General features: G+C 44.4%; 1 protein-coding gene across 9 annotated transcripts in view; it reads right to left on the reverse strand.

The window, feature by feature from the left end:
• Positions 1 to 1,210: 1,210 nt before the first annotated feature.
• The window catches only part of LOC147430133 (uncharacterized), a 213,446-nt gene continuing 186,751 nt past the window's right edge, over positions 1,211 to 27,905 (reverse strand). For all 9 annotated transcript variants that reach the window (XM_086494644.1, XM_086494643.1, XM_086494642.1 and 6 more), the window contains 18 exons: positions 24,636 to 24,872; positions 22,721 to 22,819; positions 22,299 to 22,406; positions 21,942 to 22,085; positions 19,790 to 20,518; positions 16,633 to 16,814; positions 15,687 to 15,897; positions 15,416 to 15,598; positions 14,303 to 14,548; positions 6,631 to 6,780; positions 4,410 to 5,196; positions 4,201 to 4,296; positions 3,957 to 4,111; positions 3,628 to 3,866; positions 3,419 to 3,525; positions 2,842 to 3,286; positions 2,577 to 2,676; positions 1,211 to 2,308 (listed from right to left, as the gene is read on the reverse strand). In XM_086494644.1, the coding sequence (XP_086350770.1) occupies positions 1,730 to 2,308; positions 2,577 to 2,676; positions 2,842 to 3,286; positions 3,419 to 3,525; positions 3,628 to 3,866; positions 3,957 to 4,111; positions 4,201 to 4,296; positions 4,410 to 5,196; positions 6,631 to 6,780; positions 14,303 to 14,548; positions 15,416 to 15,598; positions 15,687 to 15,897; positions 16,633 to 16,814; positions 19,790 to 20,518; positions 21,942 to 22,085; positions 22,299 to 22,406; positions 22,721 to 22,819; positions 24,636 to 24,872 (4,797 nt within the window). In that variant the 3' untranslated portion in view covers positions 1,211 to 1,729. The remainder of the gene's footprint in view (positions 2,309 to 2,576; positions 2,677 to 2,841; positions 3,287 to 3,418; positions 3,526 to 3,627; positions 3,867 to 3,956; positions 4,112 to 4,200; positions 4,297 to 4,409; positions 5,197 to 6,630; positions 6,781 to 14,302; positions 14,549 to 15,415; positions 15,599 to 15,686; positions 15,898 to 16,632; positions 16,815 to 19,789; positions 20,519 to 21,941; positions 22,086 to 22,298; positions 22,407 to 22,720; positions 22,820 to 24,635; positions 24,873 to 27,905) is intronic.

Genomic DNA, 27,905 nt, shown 5'->3' on the forward strand with positions numbered 1-27,905 from the left:
GGGAACGACGGAGAGAACTCATAGCAACCAACCAGGAACCTCCTCCTCGGGTGACCCACCCGAGGAGGAGGATGCACTCGAGTGTCCAAGGGCAAGAGCCCTAGCAACATAAACACCAGGTGAGCACAAGGTGTCCCTCTAGAGTGTGACCCAACGCGGGATTTGAACCCACAACCCGTAGGTTGAGAGGCCAAAGCCTTACTGTTAGACCAACTCTTTGGGGAAACTTTATGAAACTGAGGTCTGCAAAGATGATACAATAGGTTGAGACAATCAGGTAAAGTTTTGCTATTGTGAATGGAAACAAATATCTATATGTCTGAGCTTTTTTAATGTAAATGGGGTGTCTACTTAAATGTTGAGTTTCAAATAAGCTAGTCTTCTCTTGTTTTTGTTTACCGAGTTTGATGCATTTGAGGGAGTTTCTGCTCATTTCACTAGTTGGAGTTTGATTCCAGCTACTATCAAGCATACAAATCCTTTCAAGGCATGGCCCCATGAAAAATAGCTGAGTCAATTTTGGGGGGGGATGGTGGGGGAGGCTCTTGATTTGCATAAATCTCAGTTCCCTACTTAGTTTGCCCTTAATTCAAGGCCAAGAAAATGGTTTCCTTCCTAGTGGATGGTATCTGGTGTTACTGGCAGAGCACTCATGATCAGCTTGTTACTTTCTTGGTTGAGACGCTCCAGTTGCGGATCTCTTAATCTTCATATAGTACATAGAAAGAAGCATGCCGTTTGCTATAGCTCATCATCTAGTGAAAATATAACCTAACGCAAATCGCTATCCATTCGCCTGATGGAGATAGAGAAAGGTATGCTACTGTAGAATGAAAGTAAAACCCAAAGCAAAGGTAGCCTAAAGTCGGTGAGATTATTTTAAGTAGGGTTTTTTACAAATATTTATTTTTAAAACATGGAGGTAAAGGTTCTCATTACATTTGAATAGTACAAATGATGAGCTAAAAAGAGAACCATTTCTACAGAGAAATGACAGAAAGCAAGGCATCTAAGTCTTTCTTGCTTCATTCTTTTTTGGACCCTGAGGAGTCACATTGTGTACCCTTTGAGGACCAACCAACTTGTGCCATCACTGATCACTTCTTCAACCCAAAACATGTAGAAATGGCTTCTTGGCCAACATGCAGCTGCATTTGGACTCTGGACAGGGGTCCTAGATTTGAAGCACCCTATCATAAACATGGAAATCTAAGGCTCAATGACCTCAAAATTGTAGTAAAAAATTGTATGAAATCCAGAAATTTTCCTCTAGTTTTCTGCATTATGATACAACTCCAACTGCTCGATAATTTTTTGAATACGAAGGTTGATTGCTGTGCCATGAGAGCTCTTGTTGCTTCCAAATCTGACCTCCATTATACATCTATACATAACTTTTTTGTAAATTTGCTTTGATTAATTACAAGTGGGAAACCTCAAAGCGAGGAAAACCCACGAACAGAAAGGGATACAAAAAGTGGAGCACTATGACCTCATACACCCTTATGTATGAGGTCAGGTAACCATGGTACAATCTGCAAACCTCCTCCATGCTTATCATTCAATACCGCAAAGGATTCTCTAAAGTAAAAGCGCAACCATCAAAGGCAGCTGTTTGACACAAACACTATATGATGGAAGTAGCTGGTGACATGCTTGAGAACATGGGCAAACATTTTCTGAGGAGGCCAGCATCAACCCTTCATACACCATAAACCATATCAAAAAGCTATTCACTTAAAGAACAGATCATCGCGACGCCACGCAGAGTCCAATGACTGGGAGACTCCTTTGAAGGGAGCCTGATCTTCATGAGGAAGTTTGTCGAGTGCCCAGTCGTCGCAAGAACTCCGCGTCTTTCTGCTGTCCTATATACTGGGCAGTTGTAGTGTGGGAAGGTTTGAAGCTTATCGATCGGAGAAGGTTTCAACCAGATGATAGGAGCTGGCACATGAATAATTTTAGGCTTTGATTCACACAAGCACTTACGTATGGAGTCCCACCCACACCCTTCCAAGAAAAATCCCCTTATGTACACACCCTCATCAGGTGAAGTTCTGGGCTCCTTGTCAAGGATGTGGAAATCGAAGGTGAGGGTGTCAATGGCTAGCTTGTGCTTGCGTGCGTAGTTCTGCAGCGACGCTGTCATGAAGGACTGCGCAAAAAAGAAGCCACTGATCCAATGTACAGATGGAGACCCATTCTCGTACCATGTTTGTAGCATCTTAATTCTTTCCAAAAGGTCATTGAAGTAGGAGGACAACGGCTTCAATGAAGGGTATGATAATTTCTTCCAGATTTCAGGAACCTGACAATGGGAAAAAGAGCACATGATGAGTTTTCTGTTCGTCTTGTGTGTCAAGTTTCCTCTTTTTCTTTTTTCTTTTTTGCAGAAAAAGTGGGACTTGGATCTTTGTATTACATGAAGAAAATTACCAAGATAACGAAGGGATTACAATAGCCTGTAGACATCTGACATTGAAAAACCCCCTGAGATATAATAGGTTTTTCTGTGACAAGTTTCCTAATCAACTGCCCAATTGATTTTGTAGAGTGAGAATGCTTATTATGCTTACCTGATTGACTGCTACGCTGTGGTAAGCCTTCTCAATTTCAGCAGACATGACAACTACACCTCTGATTGCTTTCTCCATGGTTTTTAACGTTGTTCTCATTCTGCAACAATAGCATAACATTTGCAATCAGTAAAGATCCCATTACAAAGCTGCCCCGAAAGAGCAAAGAACATGTAATGCTTAGTATTGGCATTCCACAAGGTTTCATAGGAATTTGAGAACATCTCATTCAAAAAAAGCAATCCACCACGCTTAGAAACAGCACCTATCCAGGAGCTTGTTGAAACGAGCCATTTCCTGGCTGAGAACTGAGTGCATACTTTCCTCGTACAAAATAGGATATTTCTTTTCACAAGCCTCTATGTCAAAGTTTTGTGGAAGCATTTTTATCAGGTTATTAACAACATCTGCAATTGAATCGGATGCCTTTGGGCCACTAGAACCGCCTCCTGTTGCAGCTTTGAGCATAGAGGTCAAGAGGAGGTTGGTTTCATTCAGGTCTTTGGTAACATCGGCATTAGCATGCAAGCCAAAGGCCTCCGGCATTGGTACTGCAGGAAACTCATCAATGTACGACACATAAGATGCTAAGTCTCCTGGTGGTGGAGTTTGATATATGCCAGATTCTGAAAGATTGTAGCCAGGTTCCATCATGTCTTTGCAGTAGATTCTCTTCAAGATGACACCCAGGAGGAGCCTATCTTTGTCATCTGCATCGAGTGGTGATAAAATGGCACAAAGAAGAAATTTCATTATTACATTCTTGAACGAGTGAGAAGGAAACACTTCAGAAGGGAGCTTGAGACTATATTTTCTAGAATGCTTCAAAATGAAGTGGCTACCTGTAACACGGCCCCCATAATTACACTCTCCAGTGACATAGTTCAGTGCTTGCAGTGGAAGATTTTCTGGAGTGCTTTCATTGATAAACATATGCAGTTGTCGTACACTACAGGAAAGACGAGTATGATCGTTAGGACGTGTCAAAGCATGATCGAGTTTACAGACACTCTCCTTATTCTCCACAATAGTAACTAGAGCAGTCACTAACCTTATTCTCAAGTCTCCATCATCAAATCCATAAGGTATATTCCACCCCAAAGGTCCAAAATTCCTTCTCTCTTGAACCACAGCATGGAAAAAGCATAGGCCAAAGAGGAAGCTTTTGAACACTGCCGGCTGGTTGCAGCTCTCAAAAAAATCCTCGTTGCACATGGGATCAAGCCCATAGGACCTTCGCATATTTGCTCTCAAACCCTTGGGTGGTTCATTTGTCATCTTCACTCCATTCTAAACAACCCCACACAGATCAAGTTCAACCTTCATTCTTAGCAACATAAGTGTTCAAATTCAATTTAGCTTTGACAAAAATAGTAGTACCTGCAAAACAGTTATTGGAAACTTAGGGCTTGGATATGATGTCATCCACAGGCGAAATGCTGGATTAACCTCAGCAGGAACATTCTCACAGATTCTTTCAAGCTCCGGCATCCATGATGGTGCAAGATGACAGTTTTGCAGTAAAACCCATGAGCCTGTCATAACCAAAGATGGTTTGCTCCTAGAATACGAATTTGAAGTGAAGATTGTGCCTTTATATCTTTGTAAAAGAGAAGTAGGTTACCTGTAGCCATGGCATCCATGATAAGGGAGGTTGCTTTTGGTCCTTGACCTTGACCTAGGGAAACGGGGGCAATTTTATCTGCCATTTCCTTCTCAGCTACATGAACCAGACATGTTGCACATGGCAAGTTAGAATTCTATCCGCCGGATGGGATTAACTGGATTTGTTTTATACAAACGTTAGACAGGCAGGCAAGAGTCGGTATATACCTGCAAATGTGAGTAATGCGGTTGTTGGGTCACTTCCAGCTGACAGAACAAAGATGAGTGGACAGTTCACACTTGAGTCTCGGTAGCAAGCTTCAAGATTGAATTGCGGAGGCTGGACAAAATCAGGTCCTAATTGTTCGGACACAAACTCATGAATCGCCGGAATAACTTTATCTGGTCGAATGCACCGAAGTATCAATAGTTTTTGGAAAGAGCCTAATTGTGACAATCGCCCAGGAAATCTTTGTTTGTGGGGCTCCAAGGATTCATAAAGAGCCTTCCACTCTGATGGGTAGGTTGTTATATGCAGGTCCATGTGCTCAAAGGCTGATAGCTTGCTTAGCCTAGTGATTTCTCCCCATGATTTATCAGAAAGCCATTCTGAAGCTGGGTTGGGCCTAATTGCTGAAGAACCCAGTCCTCCAGTTAAAAAAAACATCCATTCTTCTAGAGCGATTTTCTTTTCTACCTCCAAGATGCGATAAGTTAAAAGGCAAGAGAACAAAAGCTTGTCCTTTTCAAACAGCGATCGGCATATGTTCTTGTATAAAACCAGCAGAAAGTATTTGTGAATGATGGCCAGACGTTGCTTCAAATCTGTTGATTTCTCGCTCGAGGTGATAGATGTCACAAACAGAGAAGAAAACCAAGGCAAACTATACTGATACATGGGATCAATGTTTGCTAGGTCTGAGATGCAAAAAAATAAGACAGCAGCAGAATCCCCACAAGCTGCGTACGCTTTCCTAGCTTCATCAATATTCTTCTCTGTTTCCTCTGCCAGTGTCTGGTAATCATATCATGTTAGCACATAATTTAAAGCAATAACAAGTATTGCTCAAACTCTCTTTCTGCCGATACACAAGAGGCATCCAGATCTTATAATTCAAACCACATAAATTACACACAGCTTGGATTAGATCAATATTCATCAAATAATGATTTTATTTTGAAAACCAGCTGTTGTTAGGAGGGAGCCCCCCTCTTTTTCCCAAACAGCTTTACACTATGCACTTTACAACCCATAGCCGTAGAGGCCTGTCATCATGGGACAATACAAATCAAAATTTGTACAAGGAATACCCTTCTCTAGGGTGGATTGTAAGAGGAGTGAGTGGAGTCTTGAAAACGATAGAAGTCTGCCAGATGGGTTTGGCAGCGTGACTTGTTTGTAGCAGATTTAGAAATTTGATGAAAGAAACCTGAACCTTCAGGAATATATGAGGCCCTGAAAGGACTTAAAAGGGCAGTACCACCAACTATAGAGTGAGGCTCCCGTAGCCAAACTGTTCTGATATCACAAACTATAGAGTGAGGCTCCCGTAGCCCAGCTACAGTGTTCAAGAGCTAGTTGCGCATATTGATGGTGAGGGAGCTCCCATTTGAGGGGAAAGTGAGACTATCCAGTTTTTGGTGAGAAGAGAGTGTAAGCCTAGATTGAGTGTGCAACACCACGGTGGCTTCTGTCTACAATTTCAATGCTTGTAATTCCAAGGTTCTGGGTGTTTTTCCTAAGAAATGAATTCAGTCAAAAAAGAAACAAAACCTAACACAAATGATTAGCCCCTCCCCTTGGGGGATTTTTTGGCAAGTATGGTCATCCTTGTAAGCATGACCCACCTAACCAATACCCAAGTACTCCAAGAACTACTGGATCTGCTTCACAATTATGGGATTAAATGGCAGTTAGAAGAGATGCTGGCCGGTTCTGAGTAATGACCCTTTTTTGATATCTTTGGGAGGCATCTTCTGGTTCTTCCACTGCAGCCAAGCAGTTTATTTTGACACTCTTCCTTCCAGCTGCCTTGACAGCTACTATCCTTTACTTTTTGTGTACTATGGCATTTTTGATGCCTTAATGCCAGACCTTTAGTGTGGCCTATGGGATTCCATGACCATTGTAAAGATTTATACATGACAAAAAACAAATGCTTTATCTCTCAATACAATCCTAAAACCTCTATTCGATGTACTACTGTGCCTTGAACAATTTTGGACAAACCATTAAGTGATTAGCTCTGCTTTAAGGGTGTCTGTAGTCCATATATTCCATCCATGAAGGACTTAAATGATTAACAAAATCTTTGCATGCATTATTCTCATCATAAGAGTGGTTTAAATTTGTTGACAAATCAAACCAAACATAAACTGTGAACTCAATCCAATGTTCACCACGGTATTGGCTATAGAAAAATTTGATTGATGTTGAAGACATGCATACCTGCTTTACTGTAATATCATTGCCAACAGTTTTAGCCTCTGAAATTATCTTCACCGCAGTTTCATCCTCCAAGATGTTTCCCTCACTGCTGGACAAAACTTGTAAAATTTGGTCCTCCAACTGTTTCAGTCTCTTCTTATTTTCAGCACTCTGCAAGATACACATTGTCAAGAACATCAATTGAAAATGAGATTTTGCCATACCACGGTTTAGCATAACAGCTAGCTAGCATTGGAAAATGTTTGAAACAATTTCCCAGGACATCACCAAATTTTTTGAAAACGTAGCTAGCAATACCCAAATGACACAACCCACCAATGTAAAGTTGCTTAGGTTTTGGATAGATCATGTAGCCTCTGAGAAGGACACATCCCCCCCCCCCCAACGCTAGTCCCCTTGCCCAACGTATTTTGGAAAAGTTGTTCAACATTTGAATTCTCTGTTTTTATTTACTTCGGGAATCAAATCCCTTGGATAGAACTCCCTAAACAGGCATTTCAGACATTCAACAAAAATGTCCAAGGAGAAAAGTGAGCTGAAAGTGTCTCTAAATGAGTTTGCAGTCAAACAGTCTCTAAGCTGTGAAATACCTTCATCAACACTAGGTGTGATCAACCGGGGAATGCCCATGAAGAGATTCTTCTCAGCAGATCACCACCTGAGTAATGTCTCAAAATCATCTAATACTATCCCATGAATTTATTGTATTTGTTTCTGTCATTACCAGCATGATGAAAATGACCGCTTGCAAGACCTGTTTGTTCTACACCCAGGTAGAGCCTTCCAATACATGCTGTAATCTTCCTTTCAAAAGAAAACATTAAGCAAACTATGAGCGGATGAAGCATATCGTCTGAAAGCCCCAGATAAGGGTATGTACGAAACATTGAACTGCTGAATTAAAGTGCAGGAAGAATCTCTATTTTGTCACGCGATCCACCGGAAGACAGTTCTGAGTCAGATGTGTAGCGCGGATAACGTGTCGTGCTCTCTACAGTGGGTGGTCCTCAGTGCAATGTGCATGAAAATCTCACTCAAACAAACTGAATCTCCCTCAAACAGATGAACAGAAAAGAAACAATAGACGTCAATAGAGCTCTCAAAGACACAACAGCAGACTAGAACATATGACTCGACTATCTCAAAGACTGATACAGACTCTGGCGTGGCAGCACACTCAGCTCCAGCCCAGGACTCTCAGATACAATGGGGGTGTCGAGGCTCAGATGTGCCGGGATGGTGAAGACGTGCTCTGTGTATAGACTCACTGCTCTCGAGAGCGATTCTGACCAAAGGTGAAGAAGATGATGCTGATCACCAACCGCTACTACTCATATGTATCACCATAAAGAGCCACCAACGGCTCATAAATGTCAGCCATGTCGTGACCTGGCCACGAGGTCCACTAGATCAACGTGGGTAAGTACCCTGCCACGTGTCACTCCCTAGACTAGAGGTCCGTCCAGAGGATCCGTCCAGGGTGAACCAGGCTCATAAATGTCAGCCATGTCGTGACCTGGCCACGAGGTCCACTAGACCAACGTGGGTAGGTACCCTGCCACGTGTCACTCCCTAGACCAGAGGTCCGTCCAGAGGATCCATCCAGTGTGAACCAGACCCAGTGTAGCCAACTGTCCAACTGTCTGCCCTGTGAAGTGACACTGTAGCCCTGCTACAGGTTGCCCGCCACAAGACCGCTCACCGTCTCGGTGAGAGGAAATCCATAGTGAGAGGCAAATGACCTGCTCCATACTTGCAGATGAACCTTGCAACACTTTCTACACAACATTGCTTTCGAAAAGGGGAATGACCATAATGTGTTACTCAAAGGATGACCATAAGGTGGAGTAACACCGCAAATATGGTTAAGCTCTATCATGATGGCAAAACGAAAAGCTTTCGCAGCAACAGGATGGCCACCAGAAGAATGCTCAATAGCCACATGCTAGTGGACTGAAATGTACGTCTACAAAGCAGTGGATTGATGCTCTAATTAAGAGTGCTTCAGAAAATCCAGGAAATCAACTTAGTATAGACTTGAACCGACGGTGTGGCGTTGTGAGGGAGCTCCTTTTGCATATGCCTGTGGGTAGAAGCAGAGCAGCTGCAGGGTTCGAGGCTGTGACCATGGATCCTGGCCTGCAGAACCGGGAATAGCTTTCATCACCTGGGAGCCGAGCAAATTTGTGGAGGCACTTGTGACAAGGTCAGAGATGAGTCTTTCCTTGAGCTTCCGAGAACGCTGTTGGCATGGTCCTCGGAAGCTGATCATCATGGCCGGCAATACGGGGGCAAAGTGGATGGTAGGGCGAGGAGCAGATGTTCTACCTTCTGTTCCCAGTACATTAGCTGGAACCAGGTACTTCCGTCCCAGAAAGAGCTTTTGGCTTGGAAGGCGTAGCCAGTACGAGCATGCAACCAGTGAAGCGGCAAGCTGAGGAACTTCATATTGGGCTGGATCATGACGGGTTGGATCATGATCAGGGTCTCTTTGGGCTTGGTCTTACAGCCCATGAATCAACTCGATCTCCTCAAAGTCGAGAAGAGCCTCTGAGAACGAACTTTGTGACCTGTGAAACTTCAATACCTGCTTCAACTGCTCTACCAATGCCTAATTACAGACACAAGGGAAGGAGGGCTGGTGAGGGGCGAGAGGGGGTGGGTAGGGGCGAGGCAAGCTGAGGTGGGTGGGGGCGAGGGGGTGATGGGGAGGGTAGGGCGAGGGCGAGGGAAAAGGGGGAGGGGGTGGACTAGGACGAGGAGAAGGATAGGGCGAGGGCGAGGGCGAGGGGGTGATGGGGCGAGGGTAGGGAGGGGTGGGTAGGGGCAAGAGGGAGTGAGGGGGTGGGTAGGGGCGAGGGCTTAAGGGGGAGGGTAGGGGCGAGAGGGAGTTAGGGGGTGGGTAGGGGCGAGGGCTTAAGGGGGTGGGTAGGGGCAAGAGGGGGTGGGGAGGGTAGGGGCGAGGGCTTAAGGGGGAGGGTAGGGGCGAGGGCTTAAGGGGCAGGGTAGGGGCGAGAGGGAGTTAGTAGGTGGGCAGGGCGAGGGCGAGAGGGGGAAGGGAGGGTGAGGGACTAGGGGAGAGGGGGCAAGAGGGAGGGACTTAGGGCGAGGGCGAGGGTAGTGATGGGGACTAGGCGAGGGGGAGGGTGGGTGAGGGACTAGGGTGAGGGGGAGAGGGGGAGGGTAGGGGGCGAGGGAGGGACTAGGGCGAGGGGGTGAGGGAGGGTAGGGCGAGGGCGAGGGCGAGGGCGAGGGCGAGGGGAAGAAGGGGAGGGAGGGTGAGGGACTAGGGCGAGGGGATGAGGTGGAGGGTAGGGACTAGGGCGAGGGGGAGGGGGCGAGGGAGGGACTAGGGCGAGGGGGTGAGGGGGAGGGTAGGGCGAGGGCGAGGGGAAGAGGGGGAAGGGAGGGTGAGGGACTAGGGCCTGGGGGTGAGGGGAAGGGTAGGACGAGGGGGAGAGGGTAGATAGTGGCAAACAAAGAGCACCCAGCTATCAGGAGCAATACAGCTATCAAGAACTTGGAATTCATCTTGCAAGACGGGCTCTGAGAAGGGAGTTTGCTAGACACAGAGGAGAGCTTTCTTCTGGTCGGAGAAGCAGACACCAAAAGGGTGATGTTTTAGGGGGGCTGAACTCCTGTAGAGGAGGTTTCTTACTGCTGCTATGCTTCTTCATAGGCTCAGGTGGCACATTAGATTTAGTTACTGTGGAATCATTTGAAGAGGGTGTTCCTTCAGGCGAAGAGTGAATAGAGACTCCATAACAAGGCATAGATTTTGTAGCCTCCAACCACTCGAGCAGATCTTCATATGACCCTTCAGGTGTAATAGGCTGTTCTTGTTCAGGTTTGGTTTCCATTGACAAAGAAACTTGCTGCACCACGGGATCCATACCACCTTCTAAGAGAATGGGTTGCATCGAGGAGCCAGAATTATGTATCCACATTGCATCATTTCCCCAATCGTAGAGTGCTTTAGTGTGTCGCAGCCATGGTCTTCCAATAAGCAAGGGAAATCCGCCCTCAACCTGGGGAAGACGAACCACCACAAAATCCAAGTTAAAAGTAAAGTCTTGTACCTGCAGAGGCACATTGTCCACTATGTCCACTGGGTAGACTGTCCGCTGGTCGGCCAATGTAACTGTGAAGGGAGCAGGGCGAGTAGGCTGTAGACCTAGAGCTAACATAGTGAACTCGGGCATCAGGTTGATGCCAGATCCACCATCCACTATCACTCCTGAGAATTGCCGACCTAAAACGGACACTGTCAGGAGAGGGCTTCTATAATCAGTGAGTGGAGCAGCAGGATTGGATATCATATAGGACTCTGACTGTCGCACTTGGAGGTGCCCGCCACTAGGACCTGCTCCAGGGTACAGTGACTGAATAACTGCAAGGGTGTCACTTCTGAAACTCGCATCTAGCCGCAGCATGTCATAGAGGGACACTTATTGGAAAGTGTTCTTCAAGACTGTCTCTGCTGTATGCTTCGCTTTTTCTACCTGTTGTTGTTCCTCTGGTACTTTGATCTTCTGTAGATCGGAAACCTCTTCCAAGAAAGCTTCATCAATATCTGAGAGCAAAGATTTGGATTCTTTTATAGCACTGGGGGATTGCTTGTTCACAGCTGCAGGCAGCTCGTGTGAGAATGTGTGGGGGAGTTGAACTTGATGGAATGCTAAGACCGAGAGCGGCTCTCTAGGCCCGGGTGAGGACGCCCGATGACTCCTCTGCCAACTGCAGCGGCTTATTTTGAGGGGTAACCACGTGGGTAGAAGGGGGCGGCTGAGAAACAGTGCTAACTGCTATCAAATTGAGCTTGGGAAAGGCAACTCAGTCTGGCTTTGACTTGGGTTCGAAGCCATGGATGCACGAATTTTAGGGCAATCCTTACTGTAGTGATCTTTCATATCAGGGCAATGACGGCAGGGAGGGGACCCTTCGGGCAGAAGGTATTTGCTTTGGTAATGCCCATACTCTCCGCATCTGTAGCATAAAATGGGCCGATTCAAAGGGCGAGTCGAAGGGCGAGGTGGTCCTTGCTCCTGGTGCATTGAGTTGGAGGTGGACGCATAGAAGCTTTGAGGTGATGAGGGAGCATGGGTATGATAAAAGCTTTGAGACGGAAAAGTACTTTGCATAGGAGGGGCTGTCAGCAAAGGTGGCATATGGTGTGGATGGCCACAGGGAGAAACCATGTTGGATGTAGGTGCTGGCCCTTGCTGAAGAGAAGGACCAAGACTTTGCTGTATTTGTCGCAATCCCTTGAGGTAGTAACAATCCTTGTCCTCATGTCCAGATTTTTCACAGAAGTGGCAGTAAACCCGAAGGGGGCATTCCTGTGGAGGGTGCCCTAGAGAGCGGCATGAGCTGCACCAAACCGTAGCCTTAGTCTCTTGCTGACACTTGATCTCTTCTAGCTCGCGCTTAATCTGTTCCAATGCCTCGTGATGTGGAGGCTTCTCTTGTTTAAGAGAGAAGGACCTCTCCTCTTGAAGAGCTCGATGTAACTTTAGGGCTTCCAGTTCCATGCGTAAAGAAGTTAAAGGATCAGCAGGACTTTCCAAAAACACAGAGGGGGTCTCTATGTCAGGGGGGTTGGTGAACAGCTTCCTAGCCCCCTCTATCCTCGTAGCAGCTGCGATGAACTCCTCCAGAGTGGCGTCGGGTCGGAGACTCTCTCGTAGTTTTTCCTGAGAACTTTTGGGAAGCGCCTTCTCTACCCACTTCTTAACCATAAATTCACCTGGTTGCTGGGGAAGCTTGGCAACCAGAGACTTGGTTTTGGTCATAAGTTCTGCAAAAGTCTCCTATGGCTGGAGCACCATGTTGGCCAACTCATCCAATACCTTCTCCTGGTAGTCACCTGGCCGGAAAGCTGCACAGAACTGCTGTCTTAAGGCTGCCCAAGTTGCAAAATGGTTCTCTGCAAACTGGTTGTACCATTTGTCTGCTAAGCCATCCAAGGTGGATGGAAAGAGTACCAAATAAGCATCTTCCCTGTTAAGACCACGACCCCTACAAAGAGATACAAACCTCCTTGCATGGTCGTCAGCATCTTCTGAAGAGAGACCTTTGAATGTAGGGAACTTGATGTTTACCTTAGCCAAAACGCTAGCCAATGGCTCCATGGCCCCTTGTTGAGCCTGTTGCTCAGTAGCCTGCTGTAGTAGAATAGGAGAGAGCTTCACTGGAGATGGTGATCTGGAAGATGTGGAACCGGAGGGAGGAATGGATGATGCTGTATGTGGAAATATGGGTGATGAGGTTGATGGACTTCTAACAGGTTCCAAGGGTCGTCTTCTGTTGTAGTACTTCAAAGGACTCAGGAGGGCGCTTTGACGCTCGACTGACCTCCTTGTATGGGTCATGCAGCGACCACCAAACCAACCGAGCTTTGGGCAAGAAAACTTTGAACTAGCTGAAGACTGGTCTAGACTCTACTAGACTAAGCGAGTGACTAGACCAGGCTAGACCAGGGACGAGGAGGACTAGACCTGGGTCTAGACCAGGCAAGTGACTAGACCAGGCTGGACCAGGGACGAGGAGGACTAGACCACAGTTGAGGGGGTCTAGACCAGAGACGAGGGCAGGTTGGACCAGGGCGAGAGATGACTAGGGCGAGAGAACAGTTGGACCAGGCGAGAGGAGAACAGTGCAAGGCAAGGTCAGCGAACTAGATAGACCCAACTAGCTCCAAGATTTGCACCTCACAGAGTGAGATTTCAGTTGAGGTCCCACCGTGATCGCCAAAATGAGAGCACCTATAGAGTGGATAACGTGTCGTGCTCTCTACAGTAGGTGGTCCTCAGTGCAATGTGCGTGACAATCTCACTCAAACAGACTGAATCTCCCTCAAACAGATGAACAGAAAAGAAACAATAGACGTCAACAGAGCTCTCAAAGACACAACAGCAGACCAGAACATATGACTCGACTATCTCAAAGACTGATACAGACTCTGGCGTGGCAGCACACTCAGCTCCAGCCCAGGACTCTCAGGTACAATGGGGGTGTCGAGGCTCAGATGTGTCGGGATGGTGAAGACGTGCTCTGTGTATAGACTCACTGCTCTCGAGAGCGATGCTGACCAAAGGTGAAGAAGATGATGCTGATCACCAACCGCTACTGCTCATAGGTATCACCATAAAGAGCCACCAACGGCTCATAAATGTCAGCCATGTCGTGACCTGGCCACGAGGTCCACTAGACCAACGTGGGTAGGTACCTTGCCACGTGTCACTCCCTAGACCAGAGGTCCGTCCAGGGTGAACCAGGCTCATAAATGTCAGCCATGTCGTGACTTGGCCACGAGGTCCACTAGACCAACGTGGGTAGGTACCCTGCCACGTGTCACTCCCTAGACCAGAGGTCCGTCCAGAGGATCCGTCCAGTGTGAACCAGACCCAGTGTAGCCAACTGTCCAACTGTCTGCCCTGTGAAGTGACACTGTAGCCCTGCTACAAGATGTTGCTTTGCTTACATTGTACCTACTTTATAATGTCAAATGCTCAGTTGAACAAATTGTTTCCTGTAAGAAACATGTCCCAATTTGTGACTATGCAAAGCAATAGACAAAATTAAGTCATAATTTTAGTATGAGAATAAACTTGTTTTACCTGGACAACAAGATCAGAGTTTTACTTGTTTTAAGAGAATAAACTTGATTTACCTGGACAACAAGCTCATTCTTTTGTTGTTCTAGATCAGGTCGCTCTCGTGCAACCACCACACCTAAGAGCTGATCAGACAGTCCCTCTTTTGTTATCATGAAGTTTAGTAAAGTAACTTTGACTGAAGTCTCTGGTAAATAATGTGGGTTTCTCAACTTGGTGGTGATATAGAACCGAAAATCATTGTTGTATTCTATCGTTGCATCTCCAAGTCGGATGCACAACATACCACCAGATTTAAAAACCTGTTGACATTCCAGAATCTTGTCACATAAGTCTTTATATTACAGAATATTGTAGCGTGGATAGTGTGTCGTGCTCTCTACAGTGGGTGCTCCTCAATGCAATGTGCGTGACATCTCACTCAAAACAGAATGAAAACAAAGGAAACACACAGATAACAGCTGATCGACACAGAGACACAGCAGCAGACAAGAACATGTGGACTCGACTATCTCAAAGAACCGATACAAACTCTGGCGTGGAAGCACACTCAGCTCCAGCCCAGGACTCATGGGTACAATGGGGTGTCAAGGCTCAGATGTGCAGGGATGGTGCAGACGTGCTGTGTATATAGACTCGCTACTCTAGACGACGACGCTGGACCATACACGTGCTCTATGAGAAGAGGCCCAAGGAACAACACAACATGTTGGCATCACAATCCATGTTCCTTGTGGATCATTACAAGTCAAAGTTAGCTGGGCTATAAGCATGACCACAATTAAGTAAGCTGAGTTATGAGCATAGAATATTTTGTATCCCCTAGAATGGCCTGGTTGACACCATTATTAGCTTGAACCTACTCCTGTAAATAAACCACATGTAGTCTGTGCGCAATGGTATAATCCCAAAGAAGACACTATTTCCTCGGATCACATAGACCCCCGATATCCTATGCAAATTCACAAAACAGCTAACAAGAGCTGACACCGCATAATTGATGCTGCTGATTGATCCATTAACCTGAAGGCTGATGAATCAGTTAGCCCAGAAACTTACAATAACAAGGAAGTAAAAAACCATTTTGTGCACTTCTGCATTCTTACAAAAGGTTACGACACAGCAGAATTAAAAGAGATATTTAAAGCTACAGTTGAGTTTTCTTTGACCTGTCTTAAAAGAAGTGGCTCCAATGATGGATCAAGTTCCTCTCCCACATTCTCCAAGAGAACTGGCAGCCCAAACTGGATGGCATTCTCTAAAGTTCGCATGTACTCTCCACTACCAGAAAGTTTGATAATTTGAAGGTTTCTTTCTCGCTCCATATTTCTAATCCACTTGTTTGCTTGACCCTGTGTTTGCATCAAAAGTTGAAGTTCTAGTGCTTGTGTTAAATTTACCGAATAGAATGTTACTCCCACTTGTAAGGGCTTGCAGCACCTGAGGATCTATTAACAAAGGCCATCTTCTGGAATTTGCCACGATAATTCCATTATCTGTGGAAAAGGAATCATTTGGAAGCCCTGAAATGATCCAATCTCGAATTTGAACAGGATTCCCTAAAACTGCTTTGAGAGAGAAACTTGGAGAACGTGGCAAATTCTCTGATCTACACATTGCCATCCACATTTCGATAATTTCTTGCCGATAGCTGCAAAAGAAAATCCACAATGTGAATATTGGATAACTCATTGGTGGTGGGCATTCCCTCTTGAATTGACCAATTAAACCTACAAGATAGCTTTTCAAAATCCTTTAATGCCATTCATGTAGATCCCACATTCTAACGTCTCATCAAATTGTTCCTCCAGAATTTAGTCTCTTATGCTGGTTTATTCAATGAACTGCTAACTCCAGCTTGTATACCAGTCTGTTGATCTTAGAGTCTATGCAAATTCATTCTCTTTTGTTTAGCTCCCAATCTTTTCATCATGTTCCTTTGATAGAAAAGTGTTTAATACACTTACACAAGAATTCCTTAAAGGAACCAAGGCTTTCCATGTAGTCACAAAGGATGGGAAATTGGGTATAGTTATGAGATGATACCCAGGGACCACCGAATTTCCATTTCTTGTGATTATGTAGTGATATGGAGTGGCAATAGGAACAGCAAGAATCTCCCATTCTTGCTGCTTTCTGAGGCAATACTTAACATAACACAGACATGATTTAAGCTCTACTTCAGGTGAGCTTTGGCCTGTTTGTATCTCCGTTTGCACAATGAAAGATCAATATCTAAAAAACAATCCTGGATTTTGTGCATAATAACAGCTACATAATCATGCTTGAAAGTAGCAGTTTTTGGACTGCTTTCAAAAAGATCTTTCACTTACCAGCAATCGTTTTGATCATTGAATCATACTCTCTTGTAGGAGATGGAACCAACCTGGCAGGGAATGCACCCAGATATGCTATGATTCCAGCAGCAATTAAAACATCACCAATGAGGTTTCCATATTGATTTCCAAGTTCTTTAGCAGCAGCTATCCAACGGGTTCTCTCACCACCAAGCCCTCCGATGAGCTGCTCTGCTCTTTCCAGCTTTATAGTGCACATCTTCACATCATGCTGAAATTCAACAGAAAATAAAAAGAAAGAAATACTAAATAAGAAAGTTTTACTAACTGCCCTCAAAAGGGTAAAATAGCTGTCCACACTAAAAGTCACAACAAAATCCGTGAAGAGTAGAATGTGTCTAAAAGTACAGAATGGATAGGGTGGAAAGTCCTAATGTACAAACACATACAATAGACGTCTGACAATATTAGTGCGCCATACAATGTTGGAGCCATGCAAGTGATAAGAAAATCAATCAAGAATCATAAAAAGGACCCCCCAAATCTCGGTGCCACGTGGGAGTTCACCATATTTGATGTTTGTTGGCGGTCATCAAATTCTTGGTGGTCATCATGGTCTAGAGGCCGTTGAATGTTTGTGTTGCACTCACCCCATCGCACAAGTTTGCATTTTCTCAAAAAGAACTTTTGTTTGCTCACCTAAGGTGCATGGAGGACTCAACATTCTTGATCTTTATTATCATATGCTTGCTTGGAAGGTCTCTTTTCCTCAACCACTACAACCTTAGACTAAGGTGTTAACAGCTTGTGCAATGCATGGAGGCAGTTAGGAAAACCATGATAACTCGCAGCATGCATGAAATATAGAGGAGAGATATGCTTTCAGCAGTACAACTGAGATCGCTACCCCCCATTTGCTCGATACAAGTTGCATGCTTTGATTTATCCAATTGAAATGATACAAATTTCTATAAACCTTGTATATACTTGTCTATTTTGCAGAAAAATGCAAGTGATTTAAGCAATATGAGCAAACATTGACCTTGATGATTGGAAATGTAAGTCTAAGTTACTTGTGAAACTATTTGAAATTCTCTCTTCTAATATTGGAAGCCCAAAGTCAACCTTCATCAAAGGCACCCAATGTAATCCAGCGATCCTTCCGAACAGGGAGGCGCTGCTTGCCTCTCTGGTGGTAGAGATCGCACCAGCATTCCACTACTTATCAAATCGAACTCCATGTGGGACCACACATATAGAGTAGGGAGGTCCGACTCCTCACGTATCATCATTGCCTCCAACTATCGTAAATAAACCAAGTATAACCCTTAATACAAGGAGTTCTCTATGCTACCAGAAACGAGTGGTTTGGTCGACAATGATGCACCCCTCATTGCTTATTGGGCTCTCTTGTACTCCGTGCATCCTTCTCAAGATGGCTTTCTATAGACAGCATCTTCTCCACCTCATAAGAGATGGATTTGTGATTCGACCCAGCTATATGGATACGCATCTATCTCATGGGTTACGGTGTGCAATTGGTCCAATACGGACATCTTCACACCAGCTTGAGATTGAGACTGGTAGATTCAAAGGGATACCAACAACTAGCAAGATATGCCGTCTATGCCATACAGAGCCAGAGACGGAGATGCATTATATATGTCAGTGCACATTGTATCATGAGATACGGGGTGGCTTTCACTATCTTTTTAGAGAAGGCTTCGGACCCTTCTCCAGAATCATGAGCTATCAGGACCATAGACGTCTTGGACTGTATCTACTTGAGTTACACATACTTTTTTTTTTGTAAATCTGCTTTGATTAATTTACAAGTGGGAAACCTCAAAGCGAGGAAACCCCACGAAAAGAAAGGGATACAAATCACGGAGTACTATGAGACTCTGAAGGCTAGAAACAGTCAAAATAAATCCTGTAGGTATCAAGAGTGCTGTCTCCAGCGTCATAGGCAAAATGCAATGCTTGACCAAGAGATAATTTGAAATAGGGAAAGGGGTATATTTTGCATATTTCATACCAATGATGACATTCGCGAGGTTATCAGTAATTTGACGTCGCGGAATGAAGCCGTATTGAGATTGATGCAAGCCTTCATGCAAAAAGCATTTGAGTTGGTTAGCAAGCATTTTTGCCATTAATTTATATACCACAGACATAAGTGTAATAGGCCGCCAATGTGAAAATTCTTCACACAATGCATGCTTAGGGATCAGCTTGAGCAAACCTTCTTTGCAAGAGGAGGGTAATTCTTGTTGTTCCCAAGCTGTATTCATCATTAACAATAGAGGCAACTTCAAATAATCCCAGAAAGACAAGAAGAATTCCACAGAGAGACCATCCCAACCAGGAGCTCTCCATCGACCCAAATTAAGCAAGCTGGCATACAATTCCGACTCAGTGAAAACAGCTTCCAAGTCTTGAGCTTGCCGCATCGAAAGAATGAAAGTAACATGCGATAGAAACATGTGACGCGCTTGGCGAGCTTCTCTCGTGGGAGAAGAAGGGGCCTTAAAAATCTTGACATAATGAGAGTGTAGGGCTAGTGCTAGCTCTTGGAAAGTGAAGGTCCACTCCCTTGATCAGATTCACCTGTTTGTAATGGATTGGTCTCATAGGTCATTTTGGCCTTTTGAAGACGTCAATATATCATTTCATTTCCTTTCATTTCAATTTTCTATCAGTAGATGTCATTTTGACACCTCTGTTTGTTTTTGCTATTGGTGGCGAACGTACAATCATTCTCCTTCTTCAACTACTGCTCATCTACCCTCACCCTCTGCTTATGGTGATGTCTTTCCTCTTAAGTTTATTCCTAATCATGCCTAAGGGCACGAACCCAGCAGGATATTCTAAGTGTGGCACTCACCAATAGAGAGAAAATCAAGGGAGAGATGAGAGAAGAACAGAAGAGATACATAGAGAGAGCACACAAATTCATCAACTGTCATCATTCAAAGTAAAAAAGCCACATAATCAAAAGGTTACAAGTAGAGGTTCACACCTCTTGGCATCACGCCTCTCCATATTCCTAGACCTTATCATCCCAAGCACATAAAAGACTATTTAATGATAGTCTAGGGAAGTGTGCCCAAAGCATAGGTTGACAATCAAGAAATTTCACACAAAAAACTACATGAGATAATATCTTTTATTATAAACATGCTTGCAAAATTTTTGTGATTTCTCTTTGTATAGAAAAGAGTGACAAATCCATATCAATCATACCTGCAGATTCTCTTTCTTCAGCATGATAGCCTCAAGTTCTGCTTCCAACTTGGCCAATTTTTCAAGGATAATTTTCAATTCCTCTTGCTTGGCTCTCAAGCCTTCCATGACAAGCTGATATTTCTCTTCTGCAGCTTTGAGTTTTTGCCTTTTGGGGACAACAAACCGAGCCACAACATCGTATTTGTCCATTGCAATAATCCACTTGCATAGTCCTTCTGCTGCTGCCGAAGCATTTGCTGCCCTTTCTGGAGTAAAGTCTGGATTGTTAATGTAATTTTGACGTATTTTTGTCATTATCTTGGGGTCTATGTTATCTTTGTCAAAATCTTTCAAGTTCAATAGAAAGTCTCGGTTATTCAGCAATGTCACTGATGGTTTCCAATAATCGAGCAGAAAACCTCCTTTACCATCAGGCTGCTTTGCTGGTTTAACATCAAGAACCACACAAACGGCTTCCATGACCAACTTCACAGCTGCAGGAGGGTTTGCTAGTTTCTTGACATAGTTAATATCATTGGCAGAAAGGGTATCCAGAGCTGCTAATGCTTCTTCAAGAACAGGCATGGCACTAGCTAGTGCTGCTTCACATTCATCCCGTATTAGTTTTGCTTCTGCTGCTTGTTTACTAGCTTCTGCCTCATCCCGCTGTACAATGGACTTTTTAGGCTCAACAACCTCTTTTTTCTCTCGCTCTACCTTCATCATAAGTTTCTCTACTTCTTCAACCTAAAGAATAAAGTTAAGCACAAATCCAAATAATATGTTAAAGTGTGCATCAGTTAAAACTCACAGAAGTAACTATACTGCACATCACTCCTTTGTCTTATTTATTTAAAAAAATGAGAGATAAGAGTCTCTTGAGAAAGAATTACTGGCGGGGAAAGCTTGTGCATTTTCAATCTTTTTATCAGCATGTGAACAAATTTAAATGAATACTCACCTGGAAGGGCAGTTGGTAGATTAAACAAATTTATGACTACTTTTTCTATTATACCCTTTCAATATCAATCTTGCTTTCTTGGAAAAAATAAATTCAATCTTGCTTAGCTTTTTTAAAAGTAAAAATCAGGAAAGCCAAAAAAGTGTTAAGAGCATTGAATTATTTGCAAATGATGGAATTGTGTGTAGCTTCGAGACACTCCAAGAAAAGAAACCAAAACAAACCAATGCTAATAATACTAGGGCCAACTGTTGCACAAGTAAATCACACCCAAAATGATCCAAGAAATACCCCCACTCTAGAGGGCACGGGCTGACCACTCTCTTTCAAGCTTGAAACTCCCATATCTCCATAGTTATGGTCATGATGGCAATCTATACAGAGGAAGAGCCTCTTTCGGGAACCACATTCTCTCTCAAGTTATGCATGATGCAGGAATCTGCTTCTGGACACTCCCCTCCATCTCCTCTTTCTCAGGCTTCAACAAGCAGACTGGCTGGCCACAGCCTTGGTCTCCTTTCCCTGCCACGCAGGCAATGCTCTCTCCATCTCTTGTTCTGTTTGATAAGGGTTGGAGGGACCTGCTCTCATCACACATGGCAGCATCTAGTCTGCTCACATACCTGATATCACATACGTGGCATTAGCCCTCCTCCTGCAGTCAATGAGGACTAATACTGCTCACTATCTGGCCACAAAATGACATGAAGAAAATGCTTTCACTCCCTTTCATCTAATGTGGCAAGTAGCTGGCCTTGGCCTTCTGTCGGTCTCTATAGGGGGCATGCAGTTTGAGTGGTTTTTTCACCCTCTCCACTCTTCCTTCCTCATTGCCGGGTGGTGCCTCCCTCTTGATTGATATCTATGGTGGGTTTCTTCTTTATCATACTCCCTCTCACCTAATGTGGCAAGTAGCCGGCCTTGCCATTGGCCTCTGTCTGTCTCATTATAAGGGGCACACAGTCCAAGTCCTTTTTTCACCCTTTCCTCTCTTCCTTCCTCATAGCTGAGTGGGCCTCTTTCTCTTGCTTGATATCTATGGTGGGTTTCTTCTTCATTACTGAAAGATTGCCTATATCCTCTCATGGAAGCTGACCACAGCTCCATCATGGTGGGCTTGCGGCTGGTTTCCATCAAACATATCATATCTCACAAATACTAGGACAATCACGAGCAATCTCATGCAAGTTGCAAAAAAACACTACATACCGTTACAATCAATTTTGGCTTCAATTCTGTAAGCTCATGTTGCATGACAGCCACCTGCTCTGCACTAGAACTAAGCTTGTCCAAACCCACTTCATAGCCCCGCTTTTGTTTGAGCTTTTCCTCCTGCTTTGCAACCAGTAGTGCCTGCACGAGGGGCATGAAGATAAGTTCATGATTTAACAATTCCTACAAGAAGCTCTTTGCCGTAATACGCTTACAAAAAATCTTCAAAATTGGTCTTGCATTGACATGAAGCATTGAAATTCTATCAAGCAAAGTTTGTCTAGATAATTCTGGCATAAGAGCCTCAAAACTGCATCAAATTGTGCTTGAACAAAAAGAGAAGTTTAAATTAACCTGGAATGTAGACAAAAGCTCCAAATATGATGTGGGTGTCACATAGTTGTAGCGTCCTAATTTAAGCTTTAGCTCATGAGAATAGTAGTGCACTCTTTCATGGAAGGCCTGCAATTCAATAGTTATGTTGAAATATCAAGACAAGTAACAATGCTTGCTTTAGAGGTTTAATGCAGTTGGAATGTAGACAAAAAGCACCAAATATGATGTGAGATGTCACATAGTTGTGATGTCCTAATTTAAGCTTTAACCCATGAGAATAGCAGTGCACTCTTTTATGGAGGGCTTGCAATTCAATGGTGATATCAAGCCAAGTAACAATACTTCTGTAGAGGTTGAATGCAGTTTTCAGTAAAAAATCTTCATTGCATAATGCTTGTCATTGAGCGCAAGACCTGGTGCATGTGTTGATGTCCCTTTACCTTGCAAATACGGACAATGCTCATTCGAATCCGCTCCTCTAGAGGTATTTCCTTCAAAAACTTGTAAGCAACGGCCTCCAAAGCATCTTCTGGCCATTCCTTTAATACAAAAAAAATAATTCAAAATTTTTCTTTGTTTTATCTTTTTGCAAACAAGGAAACCTTTCTTTTAAGAAACCCCCTCAATAAGGATGCACATGTTGAAGCACATACAGAACCACAGACCCTTACAGAAGAGAAAGCTATATAGAGAAGAAAATCACACTGTGAAAACTGTCGAAATTATAAGGTCAAGCTGTCAGTAGACCTCCTAAGGTTTCATTAAGAAGAAAATCATGCTGTCGATGCTCTCGACAACTGTCGAAATCACAAGGCCAAGTTCTCAGCAGACCACCTAAGCTTTCAAAGAGAATGGTTCTTTTCAATAGAAAGGGTCATATCAACTGCTCAGAAAATCTGCTTTAAAACTCCTGTTGTGGTAACTCTAAAAGGTGGCTGGGCATAAGTAGAAGGCATGCTCGAAGAGGAACTCTGTGTATCTAAACCCTAATTGCTTTTGGAGAATAAACATCCAAGATCGTATGCACCTCTTCTTAGCTTCTCTGCTTGTAGCTGTCTTGCTTCTGATCCTGCTTTTTCAATTTAAGTTACAATAATATGTCCACGCCGAAAAACATGCAGAAGCCTCGAAGTTTGAGCATGTTGAAGATCCAGAAACTCCTCGATTGAAGGTTACAACTGGGTTCTACTACCTCAGCTGTATTCTAAGCAAACCCTCTTTTTGATGGTGAGACATGCACAACTTTGAAGGTATCAAATAAATTGCCAACCTTTAAAGAATACCAAAGTAGCTCGCTAGAGCATCTATTTATTGCAAGTTTTCAAACCATGAAGAAGATCTTTTAAATATTAGTATTTAATGAAGAGCTTTGAAGTCTCCCTCACGAGTTACTGATAGCTATATGTATTGGTAGAGTGAGTGAAAATGTAATTGCTGGAGCAAAGCAGGCTGTATTCAGGGAGGTCAGAATGTGCAGCAGATAAAAGAGGGCTCATTCATGCTAAGAAAGAAAGAAAGAAAGAAAGAAAGCTTTATTAAGGTCTTCTAGAGCCCGAAGTTGGCCTATGAGACAAAACCATATACATGTGTGAATCCTCTGGGTATCTAAAAAGGATAAAAGTGCTGAAAATAAAAAATGATACAAGCTGCTAGAGGTGGCTACGATAATCTCATCAAAGGTGGGGTGAGTCCATGTGCATGTACAAGGAGGGGATGGAGCTTTATCTCTAGTGGATGTAAAACAATATGCTCCGGGAGTACAACCATGATATGCTAAACTAGCTCCATCCGGTACCAAACTGGGGGTGTACGATATCATGCATAGGTGGATAAGGCAAGAAAAGCCCTTGTAGTATAGCAGCAGGGTCAGAGAAAGTAGGACCATTAAGTGGACTGTGACTAAGACAATAGATCTGAGTGCATATAGCAAGCAAGTGGAGAGAAGTTGAGAGTAGTAGGTGGGGCTATGGAAACCAAGAAGAGGGACTGCGGCAAAACAGTAGGTGGGGCAAAAATAGGGCACCTAGTGGTGACGTAGATGGATTTGTGCATGAGTAAAAAATTTTGAAGCAATTAAACTTTTTTGTTGTCATGGTTGATAATCTTGAAAGAAAATTTTGCATTTGTGCAACACTTGCACTGAGTTGTGAAGAAATTGAATTGAAGCTCTTGTTTATGAAGTTTATGAATGCACTGATCCAATGTACCCAAGTGTTAATGTATGACATTGAGGATTCAAATAGTTAGAGACGAAGGGGGAATCATGGATTCTTAAAAGCCTTTTGTAGAAATTTATTTTCTATGGTGAAAAAAGAGGAGGCATGACTATATTTCTGGGAGAAAAAATATACATACCTGAAACCAGTCGATTGTGCAGCAATTGACCAATGAAGGAAACTGCCTTATGCGGTCCTTGAATGCTTGTCCTACTGGACTCATACAAAATATAACATGAAGATTTTGTTTGCATTGACCAACAAAATATCTCCAACTCTCAAGTGGAGTATTCAACTCGACTTCATTTTTTTTCGCCTTCTCTCTTACAGCTTCTTGGATGGTTGCCTTCTCGTCACCTGGGAATATGTTGGGAACCTGTGACAAGACCATATTTGTTGATCGATCATATGAAACAAAGTTTTACAAGAAAATTCCACTTGAGAGACTGTAGCGCAGATAGTGTGTCGTGCTCTCTACAGTGGGTGCTCCTCAGTGCAATGTGCGTGACAATCTCACTCAAACAGACTGGAAACATGAAACAATAGACAACAACGCTCACAGACACAACAACAACAGCAATAGTAGACCACACAAATGACTCGACTATCTCAAAGCACTGATACAGACTCTGGCGTGGCAGCACACTCAGCTCCAGCCCAGGACTCTCAGGTACAATGGGGGTGTCGAGGCTCAGATGTGCAGGGAGGGTGAAGAAGTGCTCTGTGCGTAGAAGATAATCCCCTAATAATGCCAAACCACTACTCATATGTACAACCATAAAGAGCCACCAACGGCTCATAAATGTCAGCCAACTAAGTCTATCCTGAAACTGAATGGTGGTGACCTGGCCACGATGTCCACTAGACCATCGTCGTATCCTGCCACGTGTCACTGTCCAGCCCAGAGAGTCCATCCGGTGTGAACTAGACCAGAACAACTGTACCGTCTGTCTGTCTTGTGAAAGTGACACTCGCCACAAAACCACTCACCGTCTCGGTGAGAGAACCGCTGAAACTGCTAAAACACTGAACTGCGATAATAAATGACTACCGTACTGTCATGGTGAAAAGACTGTCACTCATCATCCCAGAGAAAGAGTAGTCGCTATAGCTGCACTCGAAGGATCGGTCTCCGGAGGTGGAGCCATCAAATCAATGGTGGAACTTCGTTGTAGGAACTGTTGAGTTGGTAGAGGCTGCTGGGCTCTGTCCATAACCTGGCCCCTTGTGAAAGGAGCCGCCAGCTGCTGCACGGCAGAGGGTAACACCTGTCCGGAAGTGAACTGAGGACGACGAGTGACACAGCCATGGCAGTGAGCCCCAGTAACACTGTCGCAGCAAGGAACGCTATGCATGTGGGACGATGAAGACTGAACTCGTGAGGGTACTGTGGACTGTAGTACTGAACTGGAAGCTGAGGCTGTGTGTATAGTCCCATGAAGTGCTGAGAAGGACCTGCGGTCTGTAATGGTGGCCCGGATCCAGTCCATCCAAACTGAACCTGAGCCTGAGCCTGAGCCTGGGCTTGGGCCTGGGCCTGGGCCTAAGCCTGAGCTTGAGCTTGAGCCTGAGCCTGAGCCTGCCCCTGCCCCTGCCCCTGCCCCTGCCCCTGCCCCTGCCGATCTCCATGTAGAAGCATTTCCCTAAACATTTGTACCTGTGCCCGAAGGTCTTCAATGATGTCCGACTTTATCTTCAAAGCTTGCTGTAGCGCGAATATCGTAGCATCCCGATCCGAGATGGCACTCTCGGCCACCTTCAAAGATCCCGCCATAGCTGCATATATGGCAGAGTGGCGCTGGTGGGTAGCAGCTAACTGTTCCGCTCCAAGCTCTATGGTGGCGATAGCATTCCTGGATTCTTGTAATACTTTCTCCGAAAGATGTACCAGAGAAGTAGAGTCGGCCACCCCTGATGACGTCCCAAGTGGCACAAGTGGGTCATTATGAGGAGTCACTACTGGTCGAGTAGGAGCTGAAGTAGGAGCTGAGACGGGATCTGAGATGGTAGTTGCCGGTGGAGTCAGATGCGTATGGGTGAAGATAGGGGAAGAAGGTAGAGGAATCTTCGAGGGAGAAGCTGCCGATTTGTCGTGAAATTCGGGAGTCGACACTGATGACGAGAGAGGGTTGGTAGACAGAGACCCCTGCGGAAGATGTGTTACTTTAGTATGTTGGCTCTCTGATATTGGCAAGGAGAGTAGAGACTCTGCTGTATCTTTGGCCACCTTTGCTTTTATCTTCTTTTTCTTGTGGATTGCAGGATCAGCATGATTGTTTAGTGATTTCCTTTTCCCTTGCACACTTCGCGTATCATCATCTACTTCGTCTGGTGTAACAGGAATACTGACAACCCAGGCCAAGAGAGGGGCTGCAAAGCATTTGAAGCTGAGCTGTACACATCTCACCTGTGTCCGAAATCTTTTTGCTCGAGTCTGTAAAGATGAAAAAAGGATCTGGTGAAATCCACAAGGTTGGGCATGGAGCAAACAGTAAAGACCGTCCCAATGAGATACTGTAGTGGGCAGTTCACATTTTTCTTCATCTTCTTTGGCATCTCTAGCTAGAAAGTAGTATCTAAAGATTGCCAAGATCTGTTTATTTCTTTCATAGTTCGGATGATTTGTACTGAGCATTTCCTCGCATGACTGAATTGTGGCCTCCTTAGAAATCTAAGAGAAGGTTTTAGTGGCAGGCTTCACAGTTGGAAAGGTTTTCATACCCATAGCATGGCCTAGCCTTGTAGCGGTGAGTTTATGACCCCTGACCTTGGCAAAATTTCTTCAGAAGATCATGAATCATCTCTATAGGAACAGTGGTTGGGAGATCTTCGGCCAGTGCTGTGAGACCCATAATCTGTAGCTAGTCCTTGGAGAGGATTTGGTTGAGAGATGGTCGAGGTGGTTGTAGATAAACAGCCAAGGAGAATGGTGTGCTACTTTTAGATGTAGCCGGCCTCGCAATTTCCTGAAGGATTATTTCCTGATTACGTTTATTTTTTCCTACTGTCTTCAAGTTTGTTTCTTTTGATGCATCCGATTCAGAGACAACGTCTGACTCCGACTCCGAAGTTGGGGATGCTTTATAGCTTTCATCGCTGGCATCACTTGAAGTGAAGTCATCCACATCTTGGCTGCTCGTTTCCGAATCCTCCTCCTCTTCAGCAGAACTAAGCTGCGGAGGTGGTGGTTTCTTGACTGTTTTTCTCGAGGGTTTACTGGTACCCGCCATGATACTTGCAATTCTTGTTGAACTTATTGATGTGCACCCCCGTGCAAAGAGATTGAAATTTATCCAATACAGAGCAACTGCTTAGATATCTAGACTGTCACATAACCATCTTTGATTTGGTTGAACCCGAGATGGGATCACAGATGGTCAAGGTGACGTGGTTTTGAGTTTGGAGGTGG

Source organism: Adiantum capillus-veneris, chromosome 22 (assembly GCF_014529385.1).
Source record: "Adiantum capillus-veneris isolate H3 chromosome 22, ASM1452938v2, whole genome shotgun sequence".
NCBI lineage: Eukaryota > Viridiplantae > Streptophyta > Polypodiopsida > Polypodiales > Pteridaceae > Adiantum > Adiantum capillus-veneris.